At 63.4% G+C, this 27,001-nt stretch overlaps 1 protein-coding gene across 2 annotated transcripts in view; it reads right to left on the bottom strand.

The window, feature by feature from the left end:
* PRKCZ (protein kinase C zeta) overlaps positions 1 to 27,001 on the bottom strand; it is a 62,393-nt gene that overhangs the window by 29,571 nt on the left and 5,821 nt on the right. For both annotated transcript variants that reach the window (XM_070403878.1, XM_070403879.1), the window contains exon 4: positions 26,437 to 26,487. In XM_070403878.1, coding sequence (XP_070259979.1) covers positions 26,437 to 26,487 — 51 coding nt within the window. The remainder of the gene's footprint in view (positions 1 to 26,436; positions 26,488 to 27,001) is intronic.

The following is a 27,001-nucleotide window of genomic DNA, read 5'->3' as shown; positions in this document are numbered from 1 at the left end:
GCAGCCCAATTAAACTGCTTTTAAAAACAGGCTGATTTGAAACTGGGCCAAAGACCCGGCCAGCGCTCCACAGACGCGGGCGCCACGTGCCGTGGGCGTGGGCAAGGCACACGGAGGCCACGGCCCACACACCTGCCCTGCGGGCAAAGAGGAGGAGCTTCCAGCTGTAGAAAGGGCCTCTTACCCTCTGAGACAGCAGGGAGGGGCCTGGTGAGATCGTGCTAAGTGACATCAGTCCGTCAGGGAAGGACACGTGTCCCACGGCCTCACCCACGTGGCATCTCAGTAACACATGTGAACGGAGTGGATCCAGAGCCACGGAAGCAGGGACAGAGGGCCGCATCTCGGAGGGGAGCTGGGGGAGCTGGGTGGGTGGGAGGTGATCAACCAGAGACCTGTGTGCACATCTGCACGGCCCACGGGCACGGACAGTGGGGTGGTGAGGGCCTGGCGGGGGGGCGGGGGTCGCTGGAGGGGGTCCATGGGGAAAAGGGGACATGTAAAACTGTCAACAATGAAGCTTTATTTAATTTAAAAAGAGGAGCTCCCCACGACCGGGTGTGGGAAGGACGGACAGGAGCCCCACAACAGGGCAAAGGGTTTGCATGTGATGGAGGCGAGACCAAGGGCTCAGAGAGAGGAGGGCCCGTTCGTATCACCCCCACGAAGTCCCAGCACCAGGGCCAGCCTACAGAGTCCTGCCGGCGCTTAACTTCCTCTTCCCTTCTTTTTTTAAAAAAATATATTTTATTGATTTCAGAGAGGAAGGGAGAGGAAGAGAGAGAGACAGAAACAGCAACGACGAGAGAGAATCCTGGATCGGCTGCCTCCTGCACGCCCCCCACCGGGGATCGAGCTGCAACCCGGCCTGTGCCCTGCTGGCGCCCACCTGCTAGCGCCCACCCGTGTGACAACTCGCGCAAACCAGCCCCGCACGGACGCCAGCTCATCGCCTTTCTGCCTGCTCTTCCCCCAGATGCTGAGCAGGGGCTGATGGTGGGAGAGCAGGGGTGGCTCAGTGGTTGAACATCGACTACAAACCAGGGGTCCGCTCTCGGACACCATCTTCTTCCTGCCCTCGAAGACGCGGGTCCCCTTCTCTCGTCTCCACACCCGTGACCTTGACCTCCCCGCGCCTCGGCTGCGACACAGACCCACCTACCGCCCCTCGAACCACCCCCCTGCAAGAACCGCCTCCCCTCATGTCCACACCCACCTCCCCTCACCCACCAGCTCGCAGTCTCAGGCCCACTGCCTGCTGGGAACTCCTGTTGCCGAGGAAACGGGACGCAGACCTGCCTGACTCGGACCTCAGCGCCCCTCAGAGGGAGACGCACCCACCACGATGGGCTGGGGCGTGGCTCCCCTGGGAGGCGGCATCCTGTCCTCGCTCCACGCGGGAATTTTCCTCGTGGGAACGTCCCGAGGGCCGGGCAGGAGCCGGACACATGCCCAGCGCGTGTGAACCCCGAGAGGAGAATCACAGCCTAAGAAGCAGGGTTTGGGGAAAGCGTCTGGCCCCCCCGGATCAGAGGCTCTGGCAGGCCTGGGCCCACGGCCAGTCGGGGGGCAGGGCTGACGGCGAGTGTCCCAGCACCCACCTGGTGGCGACCTGCCTGGCAGCGTGAGAGACGAGGGGGGAGGCCTCGGGAGCCTGCCCCTCGGAGCAGACCTGACACCAGGGGACAGGGGGGCAGCCCTGACTCAGGGGTCACACCCCATCCTCCCCAAACCCCTCATCGCCACCCCTGCCCCCCAAACCCAGGTTCTCTGCAGACCCTGGCGGCACCGGCTCCCCAAGCCCTCACTCCCTCGTCTCCCCCGCCCTTGCACCCTGCTCTCATCCCCACCCCCTTCTTGGCTGTCGTGTGGTCCTGGCCCAGGGGGTCCCCAAAATACTTCATCTTTGTTCCCACCTCACCCGCTGTTATGGGCTGAACGTGAGTCCCCCCTTTCCAGGCTGAAGCCCAACCCCCAAGTGTGATGGGCTAGGAGGTGGGGCTCTGGAGGTGACTCGGGGGTGAGGGGTCCCCACAGGGCCCTCCATGGGCTCAGTGGCCTCAGAAGAGAGAACACGAGAACGAAATCGGGGCCTCCACACCAGGAAGAGGCCTCGCAGACCCGCCCTGATCTCGCACCCCCGCCTCCAGGGCCACGAGAAACAGCCGCTGGCCCAGTGGGGGGTGGGGGGGCCTATGGCGGCTGAGCCCATGGAGGAGACAGCTTCCCCCCCGCCCCGCCCTCGGGCTCTGCGGGTGGTGGTCTGAGGACCGGCAGGTGAGTGACCAGGGCCATCGAGGGGCTGGTGGGACCCCAGGGCCAGCACAGAGACCTGCCCCCTCCCCCCAGGTGTGACCCAGCAGCAGCGGGACCACCAGGAGGCACTGACCGAGGCGGAGGAGGGAGCCGCGGGGATGGAGAGCAGGTGGGCGGCTGGCAGGGGGCAGGGACACGGGGCAGGGACACGGGGCGGGGGACACAGGGCAGGGACACAGGGGACCAAAAGGGCAGCAGCAGGAGATCCCTGTGCGGACCGAACATGCCACTCCCCGACCGGTCACACCCGGATGAAGTGACGTGGACGACAGGGCGCGATGGCCTCGCGGACTCTGCTCCATTGCACAGCGGAGCCCCCAGGAGCTGGGCCAAGGGGGTGCCAAAGGTTACCCTTCTGCTACCGCCGGCTGCAGGTACAGCCTCGTCTCAATGGACTCAAAAGCAAACTTCATTTAAAAAAAAAAAAAAATTGAGCCCTAACTGGTTTGGCTCAGTGGATAGAGTGTCGGCCTGCGGACTGAAGGGTCCCGGGTTCGATTCTGGTCAAGGGCATGTACCTTGGTTGCGGGCACATCCCCAGTAGGGGGGTGTGCAGGAGGCAGCTGATCGAAGTTTCTCTCTCATCGATGTTTCTGACTCTCTATCCCTCTCCCTTCCTCTCTGTAAAAAAATCAATAAAATGTATTTAAAAATAAATAAATAAAAAATGAGACAGTCGGGGACACTGGAATCCTCACCACCCATTTGGCAACATTTAAAGTGACGGGGGGGGGGGGGGGGGGGGGGGCACGCGTACCACTGGCCGCAATAAAAAAGCAAAGTAAAAACATGACGGTTCCGGTGAGAGTGCTGCTACGGGACGCGTCTTCTAGAACCTTTGCTGAAATGTTTACGGACGATGCACCGCCTGGGCCTGGGGTACGGGTTGGCCAGGACGTAAGGACGGAGCTGGGGGAGGGCGATGAGGCTGCAGGAAAGGCCTGGAGCTGGGGTCCCGGTGAGGACGGCGCCGGGGCCGACACAGAAGCCACGCCCCTCCACCCACCGACAGGAGCGGCCCTCTGTCTGCGCCACAGGAAACGAGGGAACGAGGAAAGAGGAAAGGAAACTGGGCGCTTTCCCAAACCCCACCCACCGCCCTGCCTCCGGACAAACAGCCCGCAGACAGGGACTGGTCCCAGACGGACAGACGGACGCTGGTGAGTCCTCACCTGTGTGTGCCTCCTACTGTGTATCTACTCGGTAACCTACGCAGCAGCGCAGTGGCTACTATGCATCTATTGTATCTGCGTCTCAGCTATGTGTCTGTCTCTTCTGTATCTACTGAACACCTATCATATCTACGACTAGAGGCCGGTGCACAAAATTCATGCACTGGGTGGGGGGTGGTCCCTCAGCCCGGCCTGCGCCCTCTCACAGTCCGGGACCCCTCGGGGGATGTCTGCCTGCCGGCTTAGGGGAGCGGGACCCCTCGCCCCTTACCGCCCACCCGCTCACTGCTCCTTACCGCTGGGCTTGCTACTGCTTAGCGCTGCTACGGAGGGGGGAGAGGCTCCCACCACCACCGCTGCACTAGCAGCCGTGAGCCTGGCTTGTGGCTGAGCAGAGCTCCCCCTGTGGGAGTGCACTGACCATCAGGGGGCAGCTCCTGCATTGAGCGTCTGCCCCCTGGTGGTCAGTGCATGTCATAGCGACTGGTCGTTCTGGTTGTTCTGCTGTAACAGTCACTTACCAGTGGACCACTGGTGGTCCATGAGGTCCAAAAGGTTGGCGACCACTGGCTTAGGCTTTTACTATATAGACGAGAGGCCCGGTGCACAACAATTTGTGCACTCGGGGAAGGGGCGGGGGGTCCCTCAGGCCGGCCTGTGCCCTCTCGCAGTCTGGGACCCCTCGGGGGATGTCCGGCTTGTTTGTTTCCGCCTCCCTCAGCCGCCCGGCCGGCTTGTTTTGCTCCCACCTCCACCGCCCAGCTTGTTTTCGGCCGCCTGGCTTGCTACGCTCCCAGCCGATATATGCAAATTAACCGCCCTCTTGGCTGGCAGTTAATTTGCATATCGCCCTGATTAGCCAATGGGAAGGGTAGCGGAGGCACAGCTAATTACCATGTTTCTCTATTATTAGATAGGACTAGAGGCCAGGTGCATGAAATTCACGTGGGGGTGGGGGACAGGGTCCCTCAGCCTGGCCTGCACCCTCTCCAATCTGGGATCCCTCTCGCAATCGGGAACCACTGGCTCCTAACCGCTCACCTGCCAGTCTGCCTGATGCCCCTAACTGCTCCCCTCCTGGCCTGATCCCCCTACCTGCCTGCTCTCCCCTCCTGGCCTGATCCCCCTATCTGCCTGCTCTCCCCTCCTGGCCTGATCCCCCTACCTGCCTGCTCTCCCCTCCTGGCCTGATCCCCCTAACTGCCTATCTGCTCTCCCTTCCTCTCCACACTCTTTGGACGCCCGGAGCAGGCATACTGAGAGCTCTCCGCTGCGGCCCCGCCCCCGTCCTGATTGGTTGTTAGGTGACAGCGACCCAGCCAATTTGCATATTCCTCTATTATTAGTATAGATAGAGGATACTCTATCAACTGTGTACCTATTTATATTTACTGTGTATCTCTGCTATGTGTCTACTCCACACCCACTGCGTGTCTAGTCCACACCCACTGCGTGTCTACTCCACACCCACTGTGTCTACTCCACACCCACTGCGTGTCTACTCCACACCCACTGCGTGTCTAGTCCACACCCACTGTGTCTACTCCACACCCACTGTGTCTACTCCACACCACTGTGTCTAGTCCACACCCACTGTGTCTAGTCCACACCCACTGCGTGTCTACTCCACACCCACTGTGTGTCTAGTCCACACCCACTGTGTGTCTAGTCCACACCCACTGTGTCTAGTCCACACCCACTGCGTGTCTAGTCCACTCCCACTGCGTGTCTACTCCACACCCACTGCGTGTCTAGTCCACAGCCACTGTGTCTAGTCCACACCCACTGTGTCTAGTCCACACCCACTGCGTGTCTAGTCCACACCCACTGTGTGTCTAGTCCACACCCACTGTGTGTCTAGTCCACACCCACTATGTGTCTAGTCCACACCCACTGTGTGTCTAGTCCACACCACGCTGGGTCCACTGTGTAGCGATGCTGCTCCAGACCAGGATGCACTGAACCTTTTCCTCCCCCCAGAGCCCCCGAGGAGGCAGCACCATCTCCCATTTACAGGCAGGTGAGACCACGGCGATGCCTGGACTCCTGGTCAGCTCTGTATTTCCAAAGCCCGTTGGATCCTTAGCCTCCAAGCAGCAGAGCCACAGAACAAGGGTAACAGTGGGTAGGAAAACCGCACACGCACACTCACGCACACGCACGCACAAGCACGCACACGCACGCAGAGCACAAGTCCCAGGGGCTGGCTGAGGCGCAGGCTGGCGTCCCTGACGGCTCTCCCTCCCGGGCCCTGTCCTGGGGATGACGGACACGCAGGACGGGCCGCGTGGCCACTGCTGGGCGAGGAGCAGCAGCGAGCAGGGAAGGGGCTCCCGCTACTCGGTTTCACGGGAAGGGGAGGAGGCACGAGGAACCTGGGCCACAGCTGGTGGCGACACGGCCAGGCCCCGCTGAAGCTGCCTGGCCCCGCGGGTGAACGAGTGCGTGAACAAGCCAGGAAACACACAACTGAAACAAGAACGAGTAAACGAGCATCCGAGCCCCCCCCCCCCCCCCCCCCCAGTCACCCCTGTGGGTTCAGGACAAGATCCAAGGAGAGGAGGGGAAGGGGCCGCACGTGCCCGGGGGCCCAGGGCCCACCTGGAGAAGGGCAGGGGCCACCAGCCTCCCCAGTGAGAGGGCTCGGCCAGGCGTGTGCTCTTTAGATTTCTTTTCTTTTCTTTTTTTTTAAATCTATTTTTTTTTATTGATTTCAGAGAGGAAGGAAGAGGGAGAGTGATGGAAACATCAATGATGAGAGAGAATCATTGACTGGCTGCCTCCTGCACGCCCCGCACTGGGGATCGAGCCCGCACCCAGGCCTGTGCCCCCAGCCGGAATCAAACCTGGGACCCTTCAGTCTGCAGGCCGAAGCGCTACCCACTGCGCCACACCGGCTCTTTTCTTTTTCTAAATCCTTGCCCAAGGGTATGTTTTTATTGACTTTAGGGGAGACAAAAGGAGAGAGAGGGAGAGAGAGGGAGAGAGAGAGAGGAACATCGATGTAAGAGAGGAACATACACTGGTTGCCTCCCGTACGCGCCCCGAACGGGGATTGAACCCACCACCTCTCCGTGTACGGACGACGCTCCCACCACTGAGCCGCCCGCACAGCTCATCAGATTTCTTAAATCAGGTTTGAGATTCAAAACAGCTTCAGGGATTAAGCACAAAAAAGAGGCCAGTTTCTCTGAAATGCAGCCTTTTGAAAGGTTTTAAGAATTTACTGGGGGAAAGCCCTAGTTGTCACCAGTAAATGCAGACTCAGGGTTTACATGGGGCTCAGGAGACTTCACGGTCAGGAAGGACGGCAGGAAGGACGCAGGAAGGATGGAGGAAGGACGGCGGGAAGGACGCAGGAAGGACGGGCAGGCCTCGTTCTCTGCTCTCCTCTCCGGAGGGAACCCGGCTGACACACCGCCAAGTGCTCCATCACCACATCCTCCGCGGGGGGGGGGGGGGGGGACACGACACAGGAGCTGCACTGGGAAGGGCTGTCCTCGGAGAGGAGAGGAGGCAGAGCCAGGAGCCACCCGGAGGCCGCGGAGGGAGGGGGCAGGGACGAGGGCTCGGGGCGGCAGGTGGCGGGCGACCAGGGCCACACGCAGGACCCACCGCCTCCGCGAAGCCCCCGCTACTGGTCCCTGACGTGCGTGTTCTTCACGCGGCAGATTCTGAAACAGTTTCAGCAAAACCAGCGCTGGGACTGCAGAGCAAAACTCAGGCGCAGCGGACGGAGTTGGGCAGCGAGGGGTCGGCTGTGCCCTGAAACTCTAGTTCGAAATAGCTCTGCTCCTGGCGTAACAGACACGGACAACGGTGTCCAATCACGGGGACAGGAGACAGGCCGCCCGGGCTTCCGTGTCCCTGAGTGAGCACAAAGGCTCACGAACACACAGCTAGGGCCCGCTCCCCCCATCCCCGCCCCCACCCCCCCAGCAGCCCCAGCCTCCAAAGGCTCTCCCGGCCTCTCACCAGCCCCGGCCCACCCCAGGGCCTGGCACGGCTGCGCCCACACCTGGAGGACCCCACCCGCGCCTTCCTCAGCCCGGCATCCCGTCCTCCCAGCTCCCCCTCACGGGGCACCCTCGGGCCCTCCTAGGACCGCGGCGCCAGCCACACCTGCCCCAGCCAGCGTTTCCCCCGGCTCCGCGGTGACGGCCACACTAATTGCGACCTGGAGCTTTAAATTGCCCGTCTGTGTGCGTCTGGGCCGCCACTCGTGGGCGTGGAAGGGAGGGATGGGCGGACGGACGGGTGGCAGGGCCCGAGGAGGGAAACTCCAGCCTCGGACGGTGAGACAACAGCTCTCCTGCAGCGTGTGGGGGTGGGAGGGCGAATGCTCGTTCTGAGGGGGGCTGGTGAGGCTGCCAGGTGACCCCGAGTTGTGTGGCTCCAGGACCCACCTCTCCCAACGACCTCCCCCACCGCCGGAGCCCAAATCACAGCTCAGAGAAGGTGGTGTGTCATTAGGCCCAAGCGCAGGCGCCTCTGAGCCGGTCACGAGGGGCAGGCGGCTGGCTCGGCGTCTCCGAGGGCAGCGGCACCCGGGGTCTGTCGCCGGGTGTGGGTTCGGCTGGGGAGGCTCGGAGTCGAAAACCTGATTCACAGTCACCCGGGCAGAGGCCTCCAGGGCAGAGCGGCTGTCAGGACGGAGCCCCCACCGCCGCCCAGCACAGCCCTCAGCTCCCCGAAAGGGCAGCGGCAGCGTGGCTCCCACAGGCCGAGGGCCACCTCCAGGAGCCGGCACACCTGCCCCGCGTGCACACCTGCTCCTCCGTGCACACCTGCGCCTCCGTGCACACCTGTCCTGCTATGCACACCTGCCCCGCGTGCACACCTACCCCTCCGTGCACACCTGTCCTGCTATGCACACCTATCCTGCTATGCACACCTGCCCCACGTGCACACCTGCCCCGCGTGCATGCTGTCTCACCATGTACACCTGCCTCTCCGTGCACACCTGCCCCTCCGTGCACACCTGCCCCATGTGCACACCTACCCCGCCGTGCACACCTGTCCTGCTATGCACACCTGCCCCTCCGTGCACACCTGCCCCTCCGTGCACACCTGCCCCATGTGCACACCTACCCCGCCGTGCACACCTGTCCTGCTATGCACACCTGCCCCTCCGTGCACACCTGCCCCTCCGTGCACACCTGCTCCTCCGTGCACACCTGCCCCGCGTGCATGCTGTCCCACCATGTACACCGTCCACTGCGCACACCTGTCCTGCTTTGTACACAGGGCCAGGCCCACGGGGCACAAACTTTCTCAGACCACCAGCTCCTGATGGGGGCGGGAACAGCCTGTGCTGCTGGCTCTGCTATCTCCCCAAAGTCCACCTCACCGCCCCCCCAGACTGGGTGCATCCCAATCCCCCCAGGCCCTGGGACACCACGGCCCTCACACAGGTCAGGGAGGCCCAGGGCCGGGGGAGACCTGGGCGTCCGCGTGGAGAGCGGGACCTTGGTCAGCTGGACGGGCAGGAACCACTGACGCCAGGAGGCAGAGCCCCGCCTGCTCCCTGGCCTGCTCCTCGCTGCGCCCCAAGCCGCCCCCTCACCGAGCCCCTGGGAAGGGCTGGCTGCCACCCCCTTGGGGCACATGGGCCCAGTCCCTCATCAGCGTGGCGCTCGGTGACGTCAAAGGACACGCTCGGCACCAGCACTGCCAGCTCCCACCCGACAGCTCACGCGGCCAGCTCTGCACGGACGTCAGCTCATCGGCCTTCCGGACTGCTCTTCCCCCAAACGCCGCAGAACGCAGTCCACACGGCAGGGAGGCTCCGGGCACCCGGGTCTGAGTAAAACCGAGGTCAGAATGGACCCCTGCCTTACACCCCCCCCCACCCCCCCATCTCTGCTGGAGGAAAAGCCAGCGTCGGGCAAGCACATTTGGCCTCCGCAAGGGAGCCACCTCCCCAGGCCTCACTGCCCACTGACCTGGACACCAGGCTCGGACAGCCCGTCCTTCAGGCCCAGAAACCACTAGGTGCCCAAGCTCCCGTCGCACAGACAGACCAGCTCAGGCCCTGAGGGAATCCTGCCGGCTCTGTTCGCTCCGGGAACAGATGAGACTCAGGGAGTCACGCCCACAGCCTCCTGCCCATGGCCTCCTGCCCACGGCCTCCTGCCCACGGCCTCCTGCCCGCGGCCTCCTGCCCACAGCCTCCTGACCCCGCCGTCTCTTTAAAACCCAAAGCTGCCGAAACCAGTTTGGCTCAGTGGATAGAGCGTCGGCCTGCGGACTGAAGGGTCCCGGGTTCGATTCCGGTCAAGGGCATGTACCTTGGTTGCGGACACCTCCCCAGTAGGGGGCGTGCAGGAGGCAGCTGATCGATGTTTCTCTCTCATCGATGTTTCTAACTCTCTATCCCTCTCCCTTCCTCTCTGTAAAAAACCAATAAAATATATTTAAAAAATATATATATATTTTTTTTAAAATAATAATAATAATAAATAAATAAATAAAACCCAAAGCTCAGCCCTGGCTGGCGTGGTTCAGTGGATAGAACGCCGGCCCGTGGACCAAAGGGTCCCGGGTTCGATTCCGGTCAGGGGCACAGGCCTCGGTTGCAGGCTTGATCCCCGGCCCTGGTCAGGGCTCACGTGGGAGGCAGCCAGTCGATGTGTTTCTCTCACATCAATGTTTCTCTCTCTCTCCCCCCCTCCCTTCCACTCTCTCTGAAAAGCAATGGAAAAAACACCCTCATATGAGAATTAACAACAACAAAACCCCCCCACACACAAAACGTGGTATTTCGCACAATGGGGGCTCCTTCAGCCCAGAGGAGGGGATCCTGACACCGGCTCTGGGGCGGGGCCTCGGGACGCCGGGCTCCCGAGGGGACAGGAGCCGGGCTCAGAGGACAGAGGCTGTGACTCCACCCCAGGGGCCCTGGAGTCGGGTCCAGGGACAGAGCAGACGGTGGTGCAGGGCTGGGGGAGGTGCGGTGAGTGTGATGGGGACAGTTTCCATTTGGGAAGATGGAAAGTTCTGGACACTGGGCACAGGGCCCCGGAGCACAGCACTCTGGCCACACGCCCGGGGTCAGTGGGTCCTCCCAGGTCACTCGCACTCCGCCCACTGTCAGTCCGGAGCGGAGAGGTGGGCTCAGGGGTTCGTGTGGCACCCGTGTCCCAGCCGACAAGGACCCCACCTACCGTGAGGGCCTCCCTGTCGGAGACGTTTAAATGATAAAGTGTTTATTTCTCGTCCTGGACAGAGTGTTGTTCTGGGGTTCTGCACCAGGGGGGCGACGGGGCCAGGAAACACCCCCACCTCTGGGGCGGGCTGTGTGCAGCGGGGTCGGGCCTGGTAACAGCACGGAATTGAGGGGCACGCTGCCCGGACTGGGGAGAGGCCAGGGACCCGGGGACACGCTGCCCGGACAGGGGAGAGGCCAGGGACCCGGGGACACGCTGCCCGGGCCGGGGAGAGGCCGGGGACCGGGGGACACGCTGCCCGGACCGGGGGAGGCCGGGGACCGGGGGACACGCTGCCCGGACAGGGGAGAGGCCAGGGACCCGGGGACACGCTGCCCGGGACGGGGAGAGGCCGGGGACCGGGGGACACGCTGCCCGGACCGGGGAGAGGCCAGGGAACTGGGGACATGCTGCCCGGACCGGGGGAGGCCAGGGAACTGGGGACTCGCTGCCCGGACAGGGGAGAGGCCGGGGACCGGGGGACACGCTGCCCGGACCGGGGGAGGCCGGGGACCCGGGGACACGCTGCCCGGACTGGGGAGAGGCCAGGGACCGGGGGACACGCTGCCCTGACCGGGGAGAGGCCAGGGACCGGGGGACACGCTGCCCGGACCGGGGAGAGGCCGGGGACCGGGGGACACGCTGCCCGGACCGGGGAGAGGCCAGGGACCCGGGGGACACGATGACCAGACCGGGGAGAGGCCAGGGACCCAGGGACATGCTGCCCGGGCCGGGGAGAGGTCAGCAAGTTCCCGGACCCACCACCCGGACAGAACCCTGACCGTGCGCTGACATCGGGAGGAGTGGCATCTGACCTGGTGTTAATTTGCTAATTTCTCCTTCGTGTTAAGAAGCACATGAGGCCACAGGCGACTCGGAACAGCCGCACCGGGCGCGTCCGATCTTTCTGACCGGTCACTGCCCGTCGCAGGCTTCCTGTTGTCACTTTTATAACCAGAGACGCTGCTTCCAACGCAAAGAGCAAAGTCCTTTCTCCGGAGCTGCCTGCACCCTCCTGTCCCCGTGGCTCCTTCCCAGGCGCAGCGCGAGGCCCCGGGCGGCCAGCGAGCGGCACATGTGACCCCCGGGCTGGCCCGAGCCTCCGAGGCCTGACCCAGGTGGCAGCGGGACACCAGGCGGCCAGGCTGCTGCCGCCCTGACCGCCCTGACCGTCCCGCCAGGACCCTGGGAGGCCCCTGGTGTGAGGCTCCATCACCGGCAGGAAGGGCCGTCCTCCTGCCCAGGACACGCCCGAGGTCAGAGGGGGTGGGCCACCCTCAGAGGCCACACTCGGGGTCCCCCAGCCTGGGCGCCGAGAGAGGATGAGTGAGGGGGAGCCTTCACGTAGGGGTGGCACCCCCAAGCAGAGCCTCCAGGGAAGGAGGGGAGAGAAGAGAAGAGGCCATGGGGAGGGGCTGCCCAGCAGAGGCAGGGTAGGGCGCCAGGGGCCTGCTGACCAGAGAGAGGGCGGGGATGAGTGGCAGAGGGGCAGGGATGGAGGTGACCGGAGGGTATGACCCCCCCCCCCTGTGGCCCCTGGGGGCTGTTTACAGGCTCATTCGTCCTGCAGGGGCGGGGCCATCAGGCCAGGGAGGCGGGGCCTGGGGCAGGGAAAGGAAGACGCTGCTGTGACCTCAGCAGCTGTGACCTTCCTGAGGTCGCATTGCTGAGGTCACAGGCAGGGGAGCATCCGAAAGGAGAGTGGACCCGGGGCCTGAGGCAGGGCCCGCCACCCCCACCCCGCAGGGCGGGGAGAGAAAGCCACTATTCACAAGGGCCCCTGCTTGTCCGAACAAAGGCCGCCTTCAAGCCCCTGCCCAGGCAGCCACCGCGTGCCAGCCGCCAGGCAGCCCCCACACCTGTGCCCGCCCGAGGCTCCGGCCGCGGACGCCTGGGCCCCTGGCCTGGACGGAGGGGCTCTGCCGGCCTCCAACGCAGACCCGCTTCCTCGGCAGGTCACTCCCAGCGTCTCCCCCACCACAGCGGCGGCCGAACCTCCCTCCCCAAAGGGCCGGTTTCAGAGGGAAAAGCGCCCGGTCACGCAGGTTCTCTCCGCGGTAAACCTCCTGGGGAGGAGCACGCGGGGCTCGGAGACCCGCTCACGCCTGGGCTCTAATGACGAAATCTAATGACGAATTTCCCGGATGCACCCTCGGTAAGCGGTGGTGACTGTCACCCAGGAGCCTTCCTGGTCGGCTCAGGTGCTTTGCAGGACGATCACCCATCCCCTGCCTCCCAGCGGTAAAGGAGAATGATTATTTCGAATAAAAATCACAGTTACTAAGCCCTGGTCAGGTGGCTCCCCAAGACCCCAAGGTTGTGGGTTCCATCCCCCGTCCGGGCACATCCAAGAACCAACCAGCATAAATGGGACAACAAACCGATGTTTCTGTCCTCTCTCTCTCTTTCTAAAAAGCAGTAAATAAAAAACATGTAATGCCCTAAACTATGTGAGACCCACGGTGCTTGTGGGCGCGAATCTGCAGCCGGCGACGGGCAGCCGGCTCTCCCGGGTGACGACGGCGCCTCACGCATTCCCACACACACAGCGAGTCGTCGGACACGTCACGCGTCCAAAGCCAGGGCGGGAAAGGAGGCCACGGAGCATTTACGTGGCGTGCGCCTGTGGCGAGGACTCGGCAGCAAGCGTGACGGCCGCCCGGGAGCACGCGGGAGAGGCCTCACCGCACGCGAGACGGGAACGGGCTCAGCCCTCCGGGACGCAGGAGGCCGACGGCGAGGCCTCCCACCCCGAAGAGGATCCCAGAAACGTAGGTGACGGGACCGTAACCACGTGCGAGGCCGGGAGAAGAGGATGTTCTAAAACGGCCAAGAGAGGTGCCTTCTGACAACCACAGCAGGGAAACAGGCAACGGTCCCGGAGGTTTCTCTGCAGCAAACACTGCGGCCCTGTCCCAGGAGCCGGCCAAGCGTTCGCAGCTGGAAGACGCTGGAGCGAAGGCGTTACAGGGCCATCGAGTGGTGAGTCTCACCAACGTCGTTTTCCTGGATCTCATGCTGCCGCTGAGGCTGTGAAAAGCTACATTCACTCTGGTTTGTTCTCAGGGTGAATATGTAGCCACATCCACACCTTTATTTTTTTATTTTTTATTTTTTTAAATAGGTTTTTAGTGATTTTTTAAAAATATATTTTATTGATTTTTTACAGAGAGGAAGGGAGAGGGATAGAGAGTTAGACACATCGATGAAAGAGAAACATCGATCAGCTGTCTCCTGCACATCTCCCACTGGGGATGTGCCCGCAACCCAGGTACATGCCCTTGGCCGGAATCGAACCCGGGACCCCTCAGTCCGCAGGCCGACGCTCTATCCACTGAGCCAAACCAGTCTCGGCCACATCCACACCTTTAAAAAGGTAGATGAGCCCGGCCGGTTGGCTCAGTGGCTGAGCATCGACCTATGAACCAGGAGGTCAAGGTTCGATTCCCGGTCAGGGCACCTGCCTGGGTTGTGGGCTCGATCCCCAATGTGGCGTGTGCAGGAGGCAGCGAATCCATGATTCTCTCTCATCACTGATGTTTCTCTTCCTCTCCCTCTCCCTTTCTCTCTGAAATCAATAAACACTTATTTTTTAAAAAGGTGAGTGTTAGAAAGTAGAAGAGGGTGACACAGGCTCCCCTCAGGCAGCAAGGAGTAAAGGCGCACGCACCTCGCGGGACAGGAAGGCTGAGCCGCACGGGAACAACCTGAGCGCATGGGGGGGGGAGGGGGGCTGGCGGCCGCAGGAGCAGGAACCTTCCCGTGTCGCTATGCTGGAGCCACGTACATGTCTCACGCAGCCCACACGTGAAACGCAACCGAAAAGGGTGGGGAAAATGCTCTAAGACGGGCGCAAGCAGAAACAGATAAACCCAAGCGAACCCCCGAGGGCAGCGCCCACCCTCACGCCTGGACACGTGCCCACCGTCCCCACCCCACCTGCGCAGACGCAGTCGGGACCAAGGAACAGGGCGGCCCGCTGGCCTGCCCGTCCTGGTCGGTGGGAGTGACAGCCCCGGGCAGGCGGAGGGCCGAGCTGGACCAGCACCCGGAGGGGAGGAAGGGGGCAGAGCTGAGGGTCTGGCGGGGTCCCCAGGACCTGAGCGCCCAGGGCCCTGGCTCCCAGGTGCCCTTCTCCCCCGGAGGAGGCTGTGCCTGGGAGAGACCCCGCCCGGAGGGGCCGGAGGGCACGTGAGGGGGACCCAGGGCACAGAGGTCCTGGAGCCACTGGGCCGGAACCCGGGGATCCTCAGAGAGGAGGAGACTCGGCCAAGCACGCGGGAGGCGATCCCAGGTGGCGAGTCACAGAACCGTCCACGGAACCTACACGACCAGATAAGCAACGCCCCCAGCAAACTCAGTGAAAACCTTCAAGCGCTGGGAGCCGCTGACAGGGCCCCGCCGGCCCCACGTGGGAGAACTCGGGCCTCGAACCAGCAGCGACAGAGAGGGAGTCAGGCGGTTCCGGACCCTCGGGCCACACCGGCGTGTGCTGTGACACAGGAAGTGGGGGGGGTCTTCCTCCCGGCGACGCCGGCTGACCTGGTCAAGGGCTGACTATGGCCCAGCAGCGATCTGGGTCTGGCCCAGCCCTCAGGGGTGCAGTCCCACCAGGAGGGGGGGCGGGGCCGCTACGGCCACCAGCCTTGCCCCGGTCCTGCGGTCAGAGCACCGTCTCCGGCTGGCACTGCTCCGAGCATCTCCAAGTAACAGAGAAAAGTCACAATGAACAAAAGCGTGTTGGCCGAGGGGGGTGGCGGCAGCGGTGGGGTCTGGCCCTGTCGCTGGCCGGCCTGGGGACCGCAGGCAGGACCTGGGACAGCCCCCGCTAGAAGCCGGGCTGACGGTCTGAGGACACGCCGTGCCACGTGTGCGAGGAGGTGTGCACTCGGAGTCCCCACACCCTGTGTGAGCGTCACCGCGCAGCCCAGGGGAGGCGACCGTGCCCGCCGCCGTAACACCGGTTAACACTGCGAGTCCGTGACGCCTCAGAGCAACGCCGCGTCCTCATGTCCCTTCACAGACGCGCACAAAACACCAGAACGAAACTGGGACATTTTTGTTAAAACAAAACACACCCCCCGCGCCCTCCAGGGAAGCCCAGCTCGATGATACCAGGACCCAGGGCGGACAGGCATCGGGGGGCGGCGGACCCCCGGGCCTCTCCGACAGCTTCCTGTGAATGCAAACCGACCCGAAAAACAAGCCTATTCAACACAACGCGGCCGCCAAAGCGCCGCCCACACGAGGGGAGGCAGACCCGGTCCCCGCGAGCCTCCACCCTGGAGCTCAGGCCCAGGTGACTGGGGGCTCAGGACTCGTGGGAGCCAGCAGGAGTGACTCGGGGACCCGAGGACGGCACGGGGTGGGCCCAGGTCACAGGAGGGGTGTCCCAGCACCGAGGGGCCCCCGTCTGCTGGGAAGATGACGGTCAAATCAGAGACGGGACTTCCAGAAACTCTAAGCCAGGAAGGCATGACCCTGTGAGCGGCAGCGACTGAACAGTCGACGGGAGCTGACCCTGCGGGAGGCGGGGGGGTGCGGGGGTGGGGGGGCCGAGCGGACACGTCCCGCGATGAGGGGACCACGTCACGTCCCACACGGAAAAGTCTGGAAACAGCGGCGTGAACGTGTTACTCAGAAATCTGGAAACCAACGCCGAGAAGCTGCTAAGATTAGACGTGAGGCCTGGGGGGGGGGGGGGGGGGCAGGGGGGGGATGGGCAGGGACACCTGTTCTCTTTTAAACTACGTGGGGCTAGTTAATGCCCTAAACCAGCGGTTCTCAACCTGTGGGTCGTGACCCCTCTGGGGGTCGAACGACCCTTTCACAGGGGTCGCCGAAGACCATCGGAAAACACATGCTGAATATATAATTACATATTGTTTTTGTGATGAATCACTATGCTTTAATGATGTTCCATTTGTAACATGAAAATACATCCTGCATATCAGATATTTACATGACGATTCATCACAGTAGCAACGTTACAGTGATGCAGTAGCAACGACAATAATGTTATGGTTGGGGGTCCCCACACACGAGGAGCTGTATGAAAGGGCCGCGGCGTGAGGAAGGTTGAGAACCACTGACCTAAAAGATAAACACACCAAACTCAAAATCACATTCAAAATACGAAAACAACATCCCATGCAAACTCCACACACCAGCACCTGGCGGTAACAGCAGCTTCCTGGCCAGGACGGTGGGCGGCCAGGGGCTGCCGGAGCCGTGGCCGGGCAAGGGGTGGGTGCTGACCGCCTACGCTCGGGCGAGGGCTCCATCCTGCTGCAAATCAAACCTTTTTAAACTTCCCACAGAAGAGACATCATAAAAAGCAAACTTTAAAAAGACCAGACCCATTCAAGCCACCAAATTAGACAGCAAAATGTAAAATCCGGGCATCCTCCACCCGCTGGCTTCACGAGTACCACCTCTTCATTCATTCATTTATTTCTACTTTAGTCCTCACCCAGGGACTGACTGACTTGAGAGAGAGGAAGAGAGAGAGAGAGAGAGAGAGAGACATCAATCCGCCCCCGCCCCCCCGCCCCCCGCATGTGCCCTGCCCGGGAATCGAACCTGCAACCCTTTGGTGCACAGGACAAGGCTACAACCTCTTATTCGCCTAATAAACGAGTGAGGAATAAAACGAAGTTGAACCGGACCCCGCGTCTGTCTCCTTGGACACAAGTACCGAGGCAGGACGTGAGCTGGCGCGGCACTCCCACCCCTCCGACCCTGCACGGGGAAATGGCAGACCCCCGGCTCCCAGCTCGGCCGCCTGGGAGGGCAGCAATGGGGCTGGGTCAGCCGGGAGGCGACAGGGAAGGGAAGCCAGTCATCAATGAGGTGCCCAACTCCACCTACTCAGGAAAGTCCTAGGAATAAACCGCTGTGTCCAGGGACAAACAGCCCGGTGGGTGTCGCCATGGCCTCATCACCAAAGACAACCTTCGAGGAGCAGCCGGCTGGACGGCTAATTTTGGACGAAGCTTTTGCTGCCTCTGCTGTGAAGCAGCAAACGGACGAAGGGTCGTCCAGGCCCCGGGGTGGAGCAGAGGGAACGTGCCAAGGTCCTGAGGCAGCGGGGACCAAGCAGGTGGCGCAGACCCGCCGGCCAGGCTGACACGTCCTTCCCCGAGAAGCACAGAAAGGGGGCGTTCTCTGTCCTTTGGGTGCAAACGTCGGGCCGGAAGGAAGGCTTCTCCCCGACGGACCAGCGTGGCCCGGGCTCAGGGGCGTGGCCCACCCCCAGGACAGCCCCCTGCCCATCGGAGTCCACGCTCTCGGTCAGGAAAGGAGACAGCCGCTGCCTGAGTCTTTGATCCTCAGCAGAGGTCGGAGGTCAGGGCCTGAGACCCGAGACCGGTCCTCCTGTCGGTGAGGCCTTCCCGGGCTCGGCTCGCCCAGGGGACCAGGACCGCCCAGCGGACGGGACCCAGCCTCGCCTCCACCGCGGGAGAGGGAGCTCATGAGACGGGAGTCTCCGCTGGCGTCCCCACCGGACGGCAGGGTGGCCAACGGTGGCATCCACTGGGCACGCCCTGTCGGGACTGGCGGGGGGCCTCGGCTGCTCGTCCGGCAAAGAGGGGGCCTGAGACACAGGCGGCCGGCGGCCGGGGAGCCGGGAAGGGGAGCCTGAGTGCGGAGCCGGGCACACACACACGACTCCTTATGTAACCGCCGGCAGCTCCGAACGCGGCGGCGGCGCCTGGCTGGTGGCTGGCAGCTGCGACGGGGCTACGGCAAACCCACACGGGTCGGACCGGGACACGGGGCAGGGGACAGGCAGCCACAGCCCCTCACCGGCATCAGAGAACGGGGGTGTTTCTTTCCAGAAGGGGTGCTGCTCCAGCCTGTCCCCTGTTCCCGGCTCTGATTAGACCCAGTCGGGGGCCTGCTCTGGGTCCCCCGGTCCCGGCTTGGGTTTCCCGTCCTCCCATCCTCCTCTGGGTCCCCCCATGACCCGTTCTGGGTCCCCCTGTCCCAGCCTGGGTCCCTTGTACTGCCCTGGGTCCCCCCTCCTCCTCTGGGTCCCCCCATGACCTGCTCTGGGTCCCCCTGTCCCAGCCTGGATCCCTTGTCCTGCCCTGGGTCCCCCATCCTCCTCTGGGTCCCCCCATGACCTGCTCTGGGTCCCCCTGTCCCAGCCGGGGTCCGACATCCTGCCCTGGGTCCCCCATCCTCCTCTGGGTCCCCCTGGCCCTGCTCGGGGTCCCCCAGGCAGCACATCTGTGCTCTGCGGGTTCCCATCAGCCGTGCACGGCCAGCGTGTGGGCACCCGAGAGAAGGAGGCCGAGACGCCCCGTCGTCCCGAGGAAACCATGACACAGCGAATCTCTCCGTTGCTCACGCACGCGAGGCCCCGCTCCCCTGCCCGGCGCCCCCTGGGCCCACATCTCCTAATTCAAGGCCCAACACAAGCAGCCGCCCCCGGCGACCTGGGGTCTGCAGGGCTGGCCCTTTAGCTGCTGGGGGAGGGGCACCCCCACACCCCTGCACCCCCAGGCTCCGGAGCACCAGGCACACGAGGGGTGCCCCACCCCAGCCCCCTCGCCGGGCCGCCCGGCCCCCACCAGCCGGGGGTGGGGGGGAGGGCTGCCTGTTTGTTTTTACAGAAAAACACCTTGTAAAATGGACGTCAGCACAGCACCCACAGCCCACCTCCCGCTGCGAGCCCCTCGCACAGCATCTACCTCCAACCATCTCAGAGCGGAGAAGCAGGGGCCGCGCGCATCACCCCGACCAGGACCCGCCGAGCCGCGAGCAGCCAGCGCACGTCAACACGGGCCACGCGCTGTCGTCAGTGCCAACCGGAGCCGGGACCGGGCGGCGGCGGGAGCAGGAGCTGCGGGAGCGGCGGGCGGGCGGGCGGGAGCAGGTGCCTCCTCGCTGCTCCTGCTCCTGCTGCAGCCGGGACGGCCGCCCGCAGCTCCGCCGGCGAGGAGCCAGCCACGCAGACACCCTCGCCCACCGCGGACAGCAGGGCCGCCACCCTGCGGCTCAGGTGGAGATCCGGTTATTCCCGGAGCCGCAGCCGCGGACAGGCCCCCGTACGAACCCCGCTGGGGGGGGACGCTGCCGCCGCCGCAGCCCCTGCATCAGCCCCGCTCGCTGCCGGCTCATCCGTCAGCCTCGCAAACAACGGCCTCGCTCCCCCCCCACGCCCGCCTGGCGCTGGTCGGTGCCAGGAACATCTGTGCGGCCGGGAGGCCGGAACCCCCTCTCCCGCGAGCACACGGCCTGCGGGGCCAGGCTGAGGGCAGCGATGCTCAGTACTCACCGTCCTCCTCCTCCTCCTCCTCCTCCTCCGCCTCCGCCTCCGCCTCCCCCCGCCCGGGCGCCTTTATGCTCCTCGGGGCACGAAGGCAGGCATTGTCCTGCCCTTTCTCGGGGGCTGCCTGTCCCCTGGACCCCACAGCAGGCGGGCGGCTCCCGGCAGGGAGGCTACTGAGAAGCAGGCCGGCGCCCCGCCTCACAGCCTCACATCCCTGCCTCCTCGTGTCTCAGGCCCGGGTGGTACCCGGCTCCCCTGGGAAGCTGGAGCCGGCAGCCGAGGCACCAACGAAAACACGGCCTGGATATCAGGAGCTGACGTCACATGGACACAGCATCTCTGCATCCAGGCGCCCTGGCCCCGTCCTCCGTCCTCCGAGCAGGGCAGCGGGCAGCGGGCAGCGGGCAGCGGCCAAAAGGGGGTGGCTCGGCCTCCGAGAGCCACGCATGCAGCGGCCGAGGGGACGGAGCCCAGCCGGCTGGGGCCTCCGGCCAGGATGCAGGGACACAGCGGCCACCCAAGTGCGAGCGACCTCTGACCTACATCCAGAGGCTGCGAACAGACCCAACAAGGATGCTTGAGGGGTGGGGCCGGGTGCCCTGGCCAGGGGACGAGGGGAGGGGAGAGGCCACAGGTCCGGTCAAACGCTGTCCAAACCCCGGTCAGGGGCCTTCTGAGGTTTTCGCTGCTCTGGGGTGGGGGTGGGGGGCACGGGAAGGGCAGCGAGAGGTGCCCCCACACGAGGAGGTGAGAATGGGTGTCGGGCTGCGATCACACCCTCGCCAGCAGGACCTCACGTGCGCCTGTCGGCCGAGAAGCGCCCAGAGCAGACCCTTAGCCTCGACGGACACCCCGCAGACCCCCCAAACCCAGGCCCCAGTCAAGCCCGGGCCCATGTCCCTCCAAATGCAGGCGTCGCCCTGGGGATGCAGGAAGCAACGGGCCCTTCCGTGCCCACGGCTGCCACACACCAGCTGGTGTCGTGGGCAGAGGCCTGGGGGGCGTCCCAGCTGGAACCCCTCCCGTGGGTGAGGAGCAGGCGTCCGGCTCACAAATCGATCGTTTGTGTTCAAAGCACAAGCCCTGGCCTGAGCTCTGGGCTCGAACTCCGCTCCCAGCGGCTCCCGAGTGGCCTGGAGTCGCCGTGCGGCCTCCTCCTGCTCGGGCAGCCGGGCGACAGCCCTTCACCCGCCCGACACTGTGAGCGACGCTCAGGGGCACCTCCAGGAGGCCCCAGGTGCCTTCACCGGGAAACTGGGGGCGACCAGGGCCTCCCCGCCCACCAGCCGCTGCGATCGGCTGAATAAAATCAAACAGCACAGCAGGCCCTCGGGCGAAGGCAACCCGTTCCCACGGCGACGGAATTCGCTGTAAGTCGCACCCCACCCGCATAAGCACCGACGTCACCCACGGTCACCCACGTGGAGCACACACACAGCCATCAGGACGGGAAACAGGAAAAAAAATTAAAAGAAAGAGAACAACTCCTGCCCTTTGCTTGTGGTAAATAAATAATAAAAAACACAAAGCACAGATGGACACACGTCGAAACGACGGAACTTTTTTTAAATAAATAAACGGAGGCGGCGACGTAACCACGAACCGTACGCGATTACGGTCTGTGACATTCAAAGTCCCGTGAACATTACACGGGACACAAATGTCGGGGGTCGCAGGCCCGTGCGCGGCAGGGGGAGCGCAGCAGACAGCTCTCTTCCCGGCCGGGGGGGCTCAGGGCTGAGCATCGACCTCTGAACCCGGAGGTCACGGTTCGACCCCCGGGCAGGGCACAGGCCCTGGTTGCGGGTTCGATCCCCAGTGAGGGGCGTGCAGGAGGCAGCCGATCCATGGTTCTCTCTCATCACTGATGTTCCTCTCTCCCTCTCCCTTCCTCCCTGAAATCAATAAAACATATATATATTTTTTTTTAAAGTTCGGGACCCGACATTTAAAGAACTAATACGAACCCTCCTCCACCGTTCCCGACACGAGGAGGGGAGATCACACTCACCCCCTAGGAGGCCAGCAGGTCCTGGCACCAAAGCCCGACGGAACCACAGGAGACCTGCAGACCCACCCTGTGCACACGGACACCAGGCCCCACGGGACCAGCCGCACGTGGGGGGGGGCCGCACGCTCACCGAGGGGTCACACGCACAGGAGGGGGTCGCACGCTCACCAAGGGGTCACACACACAGGAGGGGGTCGCATGCTCACCGAGGGGTCACACGCACAGGAGGGGGTCGCACGCTCACCGAGGGGGTCGCACGCTCACCGAGGGGTCATACGCACAGGAGGGGGTCGCACGCTCACCGAGGGGTCACACACACAGGAGGGGGTCGCACGCTCACCGAGGGGTCACACGCACAGGAGGGGGTCGCACGCTCACCGAGGGGGTCGCACGCTCACCGAGGGGTCATACGCACAGGAGGGGGTCGCACGCTCACCGAGGGGTCACACACACAGGAGGGGGTCGCACGCTCACCGAGGGGTCACACGCACAGGAGGGGGTCGCACGCTCACCGAGGGGTCACAGGCACAGGAGGGGGTCGCACGCTCACCGAGGGGTCACACGCACAGGAGAGGGTCGCACGCTCACCGAGGGGTCACACGCACAGGAGAGGGTCGCACGCTCACCGAGGGGGCGGCTCCCGATAGGTGGCCGACGCACGAGTAACATTCCACGCTCACGGGCACAGGGAAAACCACACGATCACGTCAACTGTATGAAACGCATCCGACGATACTGAAAACCCTTTCGCGGTAAAAACACCCAACAAGCTAGAGACAGGAGGTGCGGCCGGCGTTTCCCCTCACGTGACCCAGCTCCGTCCTGACACTGTCCCCCCGCCCCCCCCCCCAGCCCCGGCCAACGTCAGACGCCAGTCCAGGTCGCCCCCGTGCTTCGGACCCACCAGCCGTCAGCCAGAGGTTCCCACAACCCCCTCCAGCAGTGGTTCTCAACCTTCTGGCCCTTTCAATACAGTTCCTCATGTTGTGACCCAACCATAAGATTGTTTTCGTTGCTACTTCATAACTGCAATGTTGCTCCTGTTATGTGTCGTCATGTAAATATCTGATCTGCAGGATGGTCTTAGGCGACCCCTGTGAAAGGGTCGTTCGACCACCAAAGGGGTCGCGACCCACAGGTTGAGAACCACTGCCCTCCAGGCTCCAATCTTCCGCCCAGAACTCAGAGAAACGTTCACGGGACCACCGGTGGATCACAAACAGACACAGCTCTGGGCCGCCCGTTAGCAGCGCACGGGGCCCGGCGTGGGGAAAGGGCGCAGGGCTCCCGCGTCCTCCCAGCACCACGTACCCATCTCCACTCGCCCATCTCCGCTCGCTCGCCGGAGTGACGGACTAAACCCTGGTCACTAGAGATGACTCCTCTTCCGGCCCCTCCCCTCCCACCTCCCCCCTCAGGTGAGGGAAGGGACTGAGGGCTCCACCTTCCATTCACTAGGCCTGGGTGTGAGCAGCTACCCTGAGGCCATCCAGACAGACACTCCAGGACACTAAGAGCTGAGTCCCAGAACGAGGGACAGGACAGCACGTCTTTCATTGTTGTTTTGTTTTGTGGGCCGGGCAGGATGTTTACGATGCCACAGAAGGGAGGGGAGGTACCGCAGCAGAATGACAGCTGCCTGGGAATAACCCACAGCAAACACATCAACGGCGAAAGGTAAGGTTTCAGCTTCTCCTCTCGGATCCGGGACGAGAGGGAGATTGCCGCTCTCACCACTTCTACTCAGCACGCCCTGGGCACGCCAGCCGAGCAGCCGGACAAGGAAACAAACAAGGGATCCAGGCTGCAAAAGGGTAAAATGGACACAGGAAACTCCATGACGTCACACAAAAGGTGTTCCCAGAAACTCAGCAACAAATTCAGCAAAAACCCGGAGGACACAGTCAACAGAACCAGTGACATTCCGAGGCCGGGCAGCGAACCACCCAAAAAGGAAATGAGTAAATCGGTGCCATTGACAACAGCAGGAAAAAGAGAGCAAGAGACTTAAAAATAAACCTGAGAGGAGATGGAGACCTGGACAAGGAGCCCTGGCGGCGCGGCTCCGTGGTCACGCGTCAGCCTGCGGACTGAGCGGCCGAGGGTTCAACTCCGGTCCAGGGCACGGAAAAATGAAAAATGAAAAATGGGGACAGTGAAACACACACACACACACAGAACAACTTGTACCATGAAAACTACAAAAACAGAACTAAAAGGAACAAAAGCCACAATTAAGTGGAAAGCCATCCACCGTCCACTCCCACCTAAAGCGAACAGAGATGACATCCAATCGGCATCCAAATCCCACGGGTTTATTTGCAGAAACTGAAAAACTCGTCCTGAAGTCCATCTGGAACCTCAAGGGACCCTGAACAGCCAGACCATCCTGAACAAGAATAGCCACCTGGAGGCCACACAGCCTGGTTTAATCCGACGGCAAAGCCACGGTGATTGCACCAACTGGTGCTGCGAACGGACAGACAGACAGAGGCCGGTGGGACGCACGGAGCCCCGAAATCAGCCTCACGCCTGTGGTCACATGGATTCCCACCAGGGGCCATGGCCACGGCCACGACGGGAAAGGACAGTGTCCTCAGCAGATGGCGCCGGGAGGACAGACGGCCACGCTGCAGGGCGAGGTGGGGCCCGACCTCGCACCACACGCAAAGGCAACTGACCAGCATCAAAGCCACAAATCAGAACCACAGCGAGACACCCTCACACCCGTCCGGGCGGCGGCTGCTATCGAACAAAACAGGAAGCAAGCGCTGACGGGACGTGAAGAAATTGTGACCCTCGCACCGACGGCGGGAGTGGCGAGTGGAGCGGCCACCGTGGAAGACGGTGTGGAGGTTCCCCCCAAAAATCACACGCAGCCCTGGCCGGCACGGCTCGGGGCCGAGCGCCATCCCATACACCAAAAGGGGTGGGTTCGATCCCCGGTCAGGGCGCCTACGGGACGCAACTGATCCAGGCTTCTCTCTCCCATTGACGTTTCTCTCTCTCCCTCCCACCTTCCTCTCGCTCTAAACACATCAGTAAGCACGTTCTCGGGTGAGGACAGAAAGAACCAACTGGAAAACCGATTCAGTTCACATCGAATGGGACGTGTGGGAAGGTGTTTTGCTGACAACGAAGACCGGCCAGGCTGGGGCAACATGGTCCTCCAGGCAGACGCGCCCGGGTGCCACGTGCGGCCACGTTCCTGCCACGTGCGGCCACGTTCCTGCCACGTGTCCGCCTCTGGCCGCGCTGTCAGCCCACCCCACCTTCCTGGCGGGGGCCCCCCTGGCCCAGGGACACATTTACCACACACCATCTGACCCTCGCACGCACCCTCGGCGCTGGGTAGAACTGCCCGAGGCCACGAAAACTGACCATGAACGTGGGTGTCATGGCCATCAGGTGACCAGATGGGGGCTGTCCTCACTGTCCGAGATCAGCATTAAAATCAAGTGAAATATGAAAATGTTTAAAAAGAGTAAAATACTGATTGGAGAGAATGTCAACCTTCAAACAGCCAGGAGCCTGGGCGGCCCCGGGAGGAAGGCTCTGCCCGTCCTGACCAGCAATCCTGGGCCGCCCTGCTCCTCGTGGCTGTCGGCCCGGTGATGCCAGCGCCCGGAGTGGGGATCGTGCCCAGGGAGACACGGCCCTCAGCCCCCTGGGCCCCCCCAGCACCCGCGGCTCCCACACGGGTGGGACGTCCCAAAGCCTCAGAGCTGCCCGTCAGCGCCTCGAGGGCCGGCTCCCTTGGCCGAGCGGGATCTGGCGAGGCTCACAGGTCTCCAAACCCCACAGCAATGTCGTCACTGGCCAGGGTCACCCCCTTTTGCCTCTGGCAGCCGCCCGCGTCCTCGGCGCCCGACCCCCACGTCCCAGCACAGCAGAGGCTGAGCCAGCACCACAACCCTTCCCTCCCTGAGGCTGGAGCTCCTGGGCCAGGTGCGCCCCCTGGACGTGCCCCGCCCTGGCCGCACCACTGCTGCCGGGAGGTGCCTCCCTCACCGCCTTCTCAGCGGGACTCCCCGCCTCCAAATCTCAGCCGCCCCCCACCCACCCCTTCCCCACCTGTCTCCCAGGGGACGCCCAGCTGCCCTGCCACCTGCCAGGCGGGGTGCCAGCTGCAAGACTGGGCCGCCTCCCTCGCCCGCTGCCCCGCCTGGCCCCTTCCCTCCCCGGGAAGCTCAGGGCGCTCCCAGGTCTGGCGGTACCTCCCCAAGGGCCACGCTCCCCCACGGGACAGACACACGGAAAGGCAGGGACACCAGCCAGTGAAAACCCACAGGCGGGCGGTCCGCCACCGTTCACTCCCGTGAGTCGTCACGGGCGAGCGAACGGGCCTAAGCCACAGGCCACCCGAACGCCACTTCCCCTCGCGGGCAAACATGTCGACGCTCAGCCCGCGGCCCGACAGGCTCCGAGGACGAGGCGGGCAGTACTCACTGTCTTCTCCAGGGCACGGCATGCCGGGCTGCTCGGGGGTGCTCGGGAACACTGCACGGGGAGGGAGGAGAGGGGGAGAGTTAGCACCGAGTGTCTGTCACAGGTACAGTCTCAGGGGAAGGCGGCCGGTCGGGCTGACCACACACGTGCCCAGAGCCCGCGTGGCCAAAGATCCCCTGCTTCTGGGAGATGCTCAGAAAGGCAAGGAGCCCTGGCCGGTGTGGCTCAGTGGATAGAGCATCGGCCTGCGGACTGAAGGGTCCCAGGTTCGATTCCCCGTCAAGGGCACATGCCCGGGTGGCGGGCTCGATCCCCAGTGGCAGGCATGCAGGAGGCAGTCGATCTATGATTTGCTCTCATCATTGATGTTTCTCTCTCCCTCTCCCTTCCTCTCTGAAATCATATTAAAAAATGTATTTTAAAAAGAAAGGCAAAGACTGGGAACCAAGCACATGCGCCTCCGCCCCAGTCCCTCCTACAGGACCCAGGGCACGGGGCGCCAGGGGCACTAAGTTAGTGCGAGGGGAGGGGCCCACAGTTCACCACTAAACACTGTCACCCGACC

Source organism: Myotis yumanensis, unplaced genomic scaffold (genome assembly GCF_028538775.1).
Source record: "Myotis yumanensis isolate MYYU_CA2020_CCGP unplaced genomic scaffold, mMyoYum1.0.hap1 SCAF_2, whole genome shotgun sequence".
NCBI classification, from domain to species: Eukaryota; Metazoa; Chordata; class Mammalia; order Chiroptera; family Vespertilionidae; genus Myotis; species Myotis yumanensis.
This window is presented reverse-complemented; position numbering and strand designations above follow the sequence as displayed.